Source organism: Drosophila ficusphila, unplaced genomic scaffold (assembly GCF_018152265.1).
Source record: "Drosophila ficusphila isolate 14025-0441.05 unplaced genomic scaffold, ASM1815226v1 contig_197, whole genome shotgun sequence".
Classification (NCBI taxonomy): domain Eukaryota; kingdom Metazoa; phylum Arthropoda; class Insecta; order Diptera; family Drosophilidae; genus Drosophila; species Drosophila ficusphila.
The window spans coordinates 5375128-5385065 of record NW_025064091.1 but is presented as its reverse complement, the minus strand read 5'-3'; the positions used below and the strand labels follow the sequence as shown (position 1 = coordinate 5385065).

Genomic DNA, 9938 nt, shown 5'->3' with positions numbered 1-9938 from the left:
CGGGGGGCATAAACAAACTGCTTTCATATATCCACCGATATGGGTGTGGATTTTGAGTCTGTTCTGTGGGTGGGTTTTGCATAATGCCTGCCATAACACTTCGCTGGCTGTCGATACTCGTATTCTGTATATTATTTTGATCATTTCACATTGCTGGGCCTTACTTTAAATATACAATAGTATTTGGTTTTGGGGATTACGTTAATGGTTATGTCGGTAATTATGATTACTAGTCAGCTATCGTTATCGTTATTGTACTTACGCTACGCACACACAAAAAAAAAATAACCTCTGACTGCAATCAAGGCCTGATTGATTTTTGGGGTAGACAAAAAAAATGCACGTTTAATGCTAATTATCGTAATCGTAGTCGCTATCCATATTATTTCTTTGTTTATTTTCCGCCTATTTATATTATATGTGTGTTTCCAATCGCCATTTTGGCCACTGCTGCGCTGATTCCTTTTGATCCTTTCCCCACCTCCTCCTCTTCCGTTTTCCTCCTTTTCCCTCGGCATCGCCTTGTTTATATGTATGTTTAGTGGAAGCTCCTGTTGCACGCCGCTCGCTACTTACGTCATACGCTTACGATACGTTACGTTACTTCATCACGTCACTGGTTTCTAGTTTTGTTTCCAACTGGTCGCTGAAAACGGGATATTCAAAATTAATGTTATTAAAGCTCTCAGTTACAAATTGGACAGCATTTAAAGAAAGAAATTATCAAGATAAAACATTTTTGGGCCATTTTGTGCAGGTTTTGCCGTAAAAAAATGTACAAAAACTATTCATTAATAGTTATACTAACCTTTGTAGTAGACCTCGCGGTACATGGTGGGGCAGGCTGCCTTGCCGTTCGTTTTCGTCGACTTGAAATCGATGTTGGTGCGAATGGGCCGGTGCAGGAGCGGCTGAGGAGGCCGGTAATTGTTGCCCAGGGGCGCTTTCGGGTGGTCGGGGCTGCCTTGCATCAGGCGGCGCAGGGCGTGCAACTGAAAAAAACAATTACAAATTGATTATAATAAAATTCTGTTTTAGACGGTTATGGATAAATCATGTCATCAATGGTGCAAAGTAATTCCCCAAATAACAAAGTTTAATAACAAACGTATATTACACGATTTGATTATCTGCTAACTTGGCCACACTGCGTATGAGTAACAGACTTGCAGAAAACTTTCCACTGCAGATTTAACCTGCGGAGTATTTCAATGGGGATTTTCTGTGCTCTTTCCTGTGACTTTCCCTTTGACGTAGCCGCATTTTGTGAAGTGGTTTTCCCTTAGCAAAGCTCATCCTCGAGACGCGGAAGTAGATCAACAATGGCTCGACAATAAGCCAAACTGCCGATGCAGATAAGCCGGAGAGCCCATCCATCCGTTTGAGCCAGTCTGTCGAGCGTTTAACGTGCATAATTATAAACTTTTTCGCAAACACAACATCATCGATCCGCACTTGTCGCAAAAATTCAAGCTTGACACAAATTGCTAATCCTAAAAATAAGCGCTCGCTGAACAAAAAACTCGAAAAAATAACCACTAAGGACATATTACACACACACACACACACAAACACAAACACACAGTAAAGCATCGATGAGACGACAGCAGCGGCAGCAGCAGCAACAACAACAAGAACGAGGACAACAACAACGAGTCAATAACACTTAATCTACTCAATCTGTTTATCAATTGACTTCCGTCAAAATCGCTTTTCACGACAACGTGGCCGGGTTGATGTTGATTGAGGAGAGCGGGGGCCTTCGGGGGGTTAAGGGTTCTGCGGGGGTGGCGAAAGGATCTCCCCGGAGTGCCCGTTCAAGTGTGAATTAAGTTGGGTATACGTGTGCGAGTGTTTGTGTGTGTGTGTCTGTGGATGTCCCGAAAGTATGCAACACTAAATGGCACTCAAGGATTAAAGCCTGTTTTCGGTTATGGTTTGTGGTTTTAAATTAAAATATCTGATAAAAATAAGGCCCAATTTAAAAATTTGAATTAACAGAAGCTAAAGCTAAAATAAAATTTGTATAAAACAAATATATCTGCCTTCCAATGACTTTACGTGTATTCAATTGTTTTAACCAACAGAAATTTGCCATAATTGAATGACAAAATTAATATTTAGTCTCACAGCTTATTAAATTAGAGTCAAAAGTTAAATAGCTCTATTTCAATTTGGTAAGTGCGGCTTTTAAGCGGTTAATGACTCAGTTTGGGAAGCGGAGTTAAGACCTTTAACCCTTTTGGCCGCTATCGCCTTTCCCTTCCGCCCGTTAATGGGTTAATTGCAATTTCAGCTCATGTCGCGCAGCTTCCTGTGCTTTTTACTCTCCAATTCCGTTCCTCTTTGGCCCACTGGTGTTACTTTAATTTGGTAAATTATGTTTTGCCAGCAAGGTGCTCTCGCTGTCTGCTGTCTGCCCTCTCTGTCTCTGTTTCTTTCCGCCTCTCCTTTGCCGTCTCTTTTCCTCGAGTGTATGTGTGTGTAAGTGCGGTGCAGCCAGTAAATTACGTTGCCGGAGAATCGTGGACCGGAGTCCTCCACGGCTGCCACAAGTTGTAATCATGTGCCCATGGGTGCCATTGAGCTTGTTGAAGTTTTTATGAGTCTGCCTGCTGCAGTCGCGTGTGCATGTGTGTGTGGGGGTGTGCGGTGTGTGTGTGTGTGTGTGTGTCTCTTTTCCATCCGCCCTGTTTACATTGTTTACACGTATGCCGCTGGCCACCATTCAACCGCTCCAAAATACCACCCAACCACCCACCGCCCCGCTGGCGTCTTTATTACAGCGCTGCACTTAATAAACATTTGTGTTAAATTTTTTCTCCCTCTGTTTTTCAGCTGAGTGTGTGTGTGTGTGTGTGTGTGTTCGCCATTCCTTTGAGTTATGGACACTATCCACTTTGTTCGTCCTCCTCCAGCAGAAGCAGCAGCAGCAGCAACTCAATTTAAAACTTAAATGAAATTAGCTAATAAAACAGAAGAAGCCCGGGACCAGCGGACATTGGTGCACTGTATACTAATTAACAAACATTAAGGTGCTCATCACTCAAAATGTTGTTTTTTTTTTTGTGGTTTCGGGTGGTTTGGGGTTTGCGGAAAAGAGAGGGCACACTTGATGAATTCGGTTGGAAAAAATTACTTCTGGACTTTTACTTTGCTCTGGGACTCAGTCAACAGCTTAAGGGATTTTCCTCTGAGGTAAGTATTTTATTGGTTTAAAACATTGTTTTGGAATAAATAGTACTTTTCTTTCTATTCTTTGCTCATAGGATGTTTGGCTAACTTAAATAATATTAAATAATTATTTAATTTGTTCTTATGTGACTTACCTGTTGCTTTGTGATGTAGATGGGCTTGTTGAGCACCACCCAGGTGACTGTTTCGTGGCAGGCAGGTGCCGTTGTTGATCCATCGTAGGTCATGTAGTGATCCGTATCTGGGAGCAGTCCTCGAATGGAGAGCCGCTTGACGAACGCCTCATCGCCGCCATATCGAATGCGCTCCAGCTGATCGGTGAGCATGCGCAGCTCCGGGTTCGAGAGGTCACCAAGCTGAAGAATTAAAGAAAATTAGTATTCCACTTAATATAAACAAAAAGAAGAACGTGTAATAAATTATACAGAAACCAAATTATACAGAAATCAAAACGTATTTGAAACAAAAATAAAGAATAAATATTATCTTACTTAAAAAATAAATATAATTCTTTCATTAAACTTCTATAAAACAAGAATATATCTTCTTTGTTTTCTCTAGTTATTCATATTTAAAAGTGCTTGAAAAAAACGCTATAAATTATTGCTCTTATCGAAGCTATTGTTTATTTATTGCTCATAATTTTCGATCGCCTTGCGGGATTACTTACCTGCAACAAAATTGAGACTCCCACAATGCCCTGGGCGCGGTTGAGGGCATCTGAGAAATTTGCATACAGCTGGGAGTTGTAGCCGAATATCTGGATCTGGGGAAAACCAAGGGGAAATGGAGCGTCAGCAGGAGAGTTACACAGTTACAGTGGAGAGTGAGATATGATGGCTAAGGGCTGGAGTTTTCTAATCCTCCTCCTGTGCCGTCCGTCCAGCCTCCGTTCTTTATTTCTTGTGTGCCGAGGCCAAAACTTTATTGTTGCTCAATTTAAGCCCAAATGCATACAGAGGCGGTGACAACCGACACAAAACAAAGGGGGCGTGGCAGGGGTCAACGAAAGCTTTCGCCTTGTTTCGCATAAATTGCCCCAAAATAATCCCAACTATCAACAAAATGCACACAAATACAAACACAGTAGCACAAACACTAAAACACGTGGCCAAACACACACACACACTCGCACTAACGCATACAAACATTTGCAGTTTGTAGAGAAGATCAAGCAACAAAAACTGCAAATATTTTGCTTTTAGCCAAGACACCGAAAGGGCCAAGAATTTTCCTACACAGCCACTAACACATATACACTCACACATACACACAATCACACACATATGCATTTGCACTTTTGTTTCATGTCGGCAGCAAAACGCCTACAGATGAAGAAGAGCCAGGGGAAAGTGGAGAAAGCGGAGAGGGGAAAGAAGGAGGCGACACCACAAAATGAATCCCAAAGCAAATGCTTAAAGCGAGGGTTGCCCCAGGAGTTTATCGGTTATCGGGTTGCTTTGCAAAATAGTTGGAAATCGTTGTTATCATGGTTTCTAAACATATTATATAGAAAGTAAAATCTACAACTCCTAGTATAAATATAATATATAAAGTAAGTATACATTTTGACGTAAATATAAAATATCCCGTTTTCTGTACTTTATGTTATAATAATTACACTTTCAAGTTTTTAAGACAGTCTTCTGCAATCTTTCCCCCTAGTTTACTTTTCTAGCTTCCCCAGCAATTGTTTGTGAGTTTGTGTAACATGTGTACATGGATTTTCGGAGGGATTTGGGTCTGCTATATGTTTGTTTCCCTCTGCGAGTGTGAGTGTGTATTTTTGCATGGTGTATGTGTGTGTGTGTGTGTCTGGGTGTGAGTGTGAGTGCACTCGCTGGTTGACCAGGCCAGACGCACCGAGCGGAAGGAAATGCTGCAGACAATAGTGAAAATAATAATAATAATAGCAGAGAGAGAGAGAAAGCACACTCTCACACGCCCACCGGTGGGCGTGGCCGTAGGCGCTGGGCAGTTAATAGCAGTGGTTCTGACCCAACCCCCTCCCCCTCCTCCTCCCCCTCCCTTCCCATCCGCTCCCATCTTCTCCCCCAGGACCCTCCGCATGTCCTGTCCCGACTTTAAACCCTTCCTCCTCCCTGGGAATTGCACGGCCCAAAGGAGCACGAGCGGTTGAAGGCAGCAAGGAGCAAGGAGCCGTGCATTTAAATATTAAAAAACTACATGCTGCAATTTTAATGTGTGCCCAGCAAGGCAAATAAAAATTAAATTAAATTAAAATTTCCCAAAGTTCCTTTTCCCCGAGTGTGTTTGGTGAAGTTGCAATTGCCGGCGCTGAGGAAAATGTTCGGTGTGGAAAAATGGCAGCCAATGCAAATGTAACAGAAGTTTCCATCAAAAACGAGAAGTTCAAATCCTACAGTGCGTTTTGTAAGTAAATATAAGCTGATTGCTTGAGGTCAAGAAATATATTATATCCTAATTTATACTTTGGAGATTCTTTTGATTGTTCTCGGAAGTTAAGTCTTTCAAACTTGATTAACTTTATTTTTAAATTATAGTTTCAATCTCTAAACTTTCTGTTCCTGCATATATGTAAGTACCTTTGCTTAAGTACTATATATTTTGAAATGCAGATGCAAATGAAAATTTGACGAGACTGAGAGGCAAACTGAAGATGGGAAAGTCCCCAATGCTCTCCCCATTTTCAAATGAAGTCCAGAACAGAGGAGCTATGTTCGTTCACACAGAAAAGCTCCCTGCTTAGACACCCAGAATAAAAGCAGATCCTGGCGTTAACTGCATGAGGAAACTGAACAACTAAACAACCAAGCAGCTTTGCCACTTCAACAGCAGATGGTGCACTTTTTGTTGGTAATTAAAAATTTACAGGGCTAGTTTCGAAACTATGAAAGTTGCGTAGATTATTTTTGTTGAGCCATAACTATTCGTTTCCATAAACAATTTAATTAGCAACACATTTCTGACCAGCAATACAGTTGAAAACTAAATACCCAACACCATTGAGTCGACTTGAAAGTGTAAGCCAGAAATTAAATAAAATGTTTAACTTTTTCTAGGGAACTTTAGGTTCTCACCTTCCGAAAGCTGTAAATTAAATTGCTCAATAACCAAAACCACTTACACGGCTCAATTTCTAATGCCTTCACACCTTCGGAATAATATCTATAAAATTGAATCATAAAGGCAATGAACTACCCCCACTTCTGCTTCTTCTTCTTCTGCTTTTTGTGTGCAAAACACGAGAGAGCAACAACAACAAGAAGGAGGGGAAAATTATACAATATTTGACCGCAAACTAAAATGTTATATTTCCGTTTCATTAAACAGCCAAAGCCTGTGGCAAGGCGAATAAATACAAGCAGTGTGTCTGTTGGCAGCAACAACAACAACAAATCCGATACAGGGATAAGAACAACAACAACAACAACAACAAGGGTAACAACAACATGAGCAAATAGTGTAAGTACCAGCAAATAGCCGGACAACAAGCCGGCCAAAACGCAAAGAGCCAAAAGCCTAAGCGGTGTTAAGGGGAAGCCCTCTGCTCGTTGCTCGTGCTCGTTGTCCCATTCCCTCTCAACTGTTTGTTTGAACAAAGCCAGCTACTGGCATATTTCTTGGCCCACACATCCCCACACACGCACAGAATAGCTGGCCAACACAGACGTACACACACACACACACACACACATGGATAGACACACGCAGAGCAAAGGCAACTTAATCAGATCAATTACACATGTTTTCACTGCATGGATTCCACAGAACGCAGAGCCCCAGACTCAGGCCTAGTCCGTAGTTCCACAGTCCTTTAGTCCCGGTGTCCTGCCGTCCATGCTCCGACCCGTGAAGGCTCCCGTTGTCCGTACTCCTCCCCCCTTCCCTCTATTTGACCCCCCAGCAGGAAGAGGCACAGGAGGAGGAGGAGGAGCAGGAGTCAAAGCGACCAGCGCGACGCCAGCTGCTGAAACTTTGCCTGCCCAGCACAGTGGTCCTTCTGCCCCATAAACCCCTCATGCAGTCAATAAGTTAGGCTGCACAGTGCGGAAATGTGGGTGGATTTATGGGTTTGTTTTATAAAACTCAGGAAACGTGTATTGTTAGTTTTACTCCCTCTTAGTTATAACAAACATGTCATTTAATAATTTCTTTTGTATAAGATTTCCACAGCAACTGACAGAGTATTTTCCATCACTATAAATTATTTCTAATTTTAGGCACAACGAAATCAAGTACACTATCAAAGCAATAAAAAATACAACTATTCTGCAATCAATGCAGATAGCTATTTTTAATGGTCTTACACAAATTTCTGATAAGATGTAAATAATTTGTGGCCTGTGCTTAGCCATTACGATTTCTGTGATTTTTTAGAAATAGAGATAACATGTACTTTAGATTTTCTATATTTTAAACATTAAATATTCCTAAGCAATCGAGTTTATGGGAAAATAATTATAATCAGTTAAAAGAAGATATATTAGCTATTTAAAAAATTTTTAAATAAGTTAAATTTGAAGAAATGATTTCAAATCCCTTATATGAAAGTATAAAAACTAGTTACCACTGTGCATAAATATTTCCCTGGCAGAGGTAGCAGTGGGCTTATTGGTTCGACTGGGGGGAATGTTGATGGAGGTGGCAGGACGAAGGACGAAGTAACGGCATTCTTGGCCCTTTCAGTCGCTCGACTTGGCTTTCGTGCTGCACTGACCGGGTACGATAATATTGGCCATAGAACAGAAACAGAAGCAGGAGCAATTTAGCAGGAGCAGGAGTCGGCGGTTTAGGCCGAGAACATGGCCTCATGTCAACACTTTGCCGCCTATGTCTGGCCAGCCACGCCCCCTTTCTCCCCTTCCGCCCCCTTTCGGTCTGTGTCAGTTTTCTAGACAAATGAAGCAAATTAGCTTAACAACGCACTGGGGACATTGTCAAACACGCACACCAACATCGCAAAACAGAGGAAGGAGCCGATTTACCGGGCCCAGATCGCTCCACTTCTCGCCGCAGTTTGTCATGGTCGTCTGGTTTGCAGTTCCTCCTCCTCCTCCTCCTCCTGCTGCTCCAGCTCCTCTTCATCCTTTCCAGGAGCACTTTACCGATGCACTTGTAGCACTTTCGGCTAATTATGCCCAGCACCAAAGCAACGGAAGATAAACCAGAGCTGCGGAAAAAGCAGGGAAGTGAGCAGGAGCGAGCGATTTGCTGGCGTTTTGAAAACGCGACCAAACGGAAACGCTGAGCGTGCAAAGGTGGAATTTCGGGATAACAAGGCAATCTCGAGATGACCTCAGGAAAAGATAGTACTTAAGTCTAGTCTAATGCGATTTTTATGAGAGAAATATGGCTTAAGAATAAGTTATTTAGTAGCCTGAGCTATCAATTGTTACAATCACAATTGTAGATTTCAATGAAAACAATTAAATAAAGAATTGAATGAGAATATTTAAACCATTTATTACTGATCTGTTAAGTTATAAATCTCCACACAGAAACACTGCAATACAACTTTAAAAACCTTTAAATATATTTTAAGAATTAACTTAATTCTTGCACTAAAAACAAGCACTACCTATCAAAATAGAACAGCTTAAGCTACCAATTTGTAAGCAATTTAAAACGCGTAAAAACATCCGCCCGCCTCAAAACTCCGAACCTCCAGTTGACCCACCGAGCGTTTTAAGCCACTTGCAAAATTCTCTTGGCGAGGCGCTTTAAACGCTTTCTTGGCACCTGACTTGCCCGGCATCATAATCCAATCAAGAACTTCACCGAACTCATTACCCGTCCGCTGGAAATCCACTCAGCCCCCCATTAACGACTTAGTAGCGTTTTAAAACGCGACGTGGAAGGTGGAAGGAAAAAAAAAACCGCGAGCTCTTTAATCGCCGCCTGCTGGTTATCCTTTAAACGGATTTTCCGGAAAAGGGGTTGTACGACGACATTTTTAGGGAAAAAGGGGGAGGAGGGAGGAGGACGGGCGACTCCTGCTGAAATTACAGCACGACCTCATTAGCAGCAAATATTTTGGCGTTCGTTCGTGCTCAGTCACTCAGGCAGAGTGCACAGATAGAGATACAGATACATTTGTATATTTAAGTACTTCATGGTTAGCGCGTAAATTAATGGTTAAGCCATCGCCGGTTGTTGGTCGTTTGGGTTGTTGCCCGTGGTTGCCAACCGCAGGCAGTTCGACGGGGAAGTGGGTCTGGTGGGGGGGGGCTTTTATTCTGACCATAACGAAGGGGGTTAAGTGGGCAGAAGAGCGGGGGGCAGGAGGGGAAAGGGGAGCCACTGGTGTGGGTGGCCGTCCATTAGATCGCCTACCGATGGGCACGTGACTGCCGGGATGGCATTCACGCGCAGACTGCGGTGAAAATCGCTGTGCAAATCAGGCCCCCAAATTACCAACGCCTCACGCAGCCATCGCTAAATCACAACAACACAGTGCCACCCCCTTTCCATTCCCCTCCCCCTTGCACTTCACCCCTTCCCTCCCCTCTACAAGCAAAAACCGAAAGCCCCGGTGATTAAATTTTAGCCACAAGACAAGTGCTAAATTACCGCGGCCCAAAACAAATCAAAATCAGGCAACTGTGCATTGCAAATAGAAATAACGCATAGCTGGTAAATAAACCCCCTTTCCCCTTCACACCCCGGGGGAAACCCAAACCCCCCAACACCCCCCCTTCCGGTTTTTGGCACACCTTTGCTCAGGTGTGCGCCACTGGCATCCAATGACAACCGGCACC

The 9938-nt window shown here is 42.8% G+C and overlaps 1 protein-coding gene across 2 annotated transcripts in view; it reads right to left on the bottom strand.

The window, feature by feature from the left end:
* Positions 1–349: 349 nt before the first annotated feature.
* Positions 350–9938, bottom strand: part of LOC108097426 (carbonic anhydrase-related protein 10) — a 62165-nt gene continuing 52576 nt past the window's right edge. For both annotated transcript variants that reach the window (XM_017199695.1, XM_017199694.2), the window contains exons 6-9: positions 3866–3961; positions 3330–3551; positions 809–992; positions 350–646 (exon numbers count right to left, since the gene is read on the bottom strand). In XM_017199695.1, the coding sequence (XP_017055184.1) occupies positions 624–646; positions 809–992; positions 3330–3551; positions 3866–3961 (525 nt within the window). In that variant the 3' untranslated portion in view covers positions 350–623. The remainder of the gene's footprint in view (positions 647–808; positions 993–3329; positions 3552–3865; positions 3962–9938) is intronic.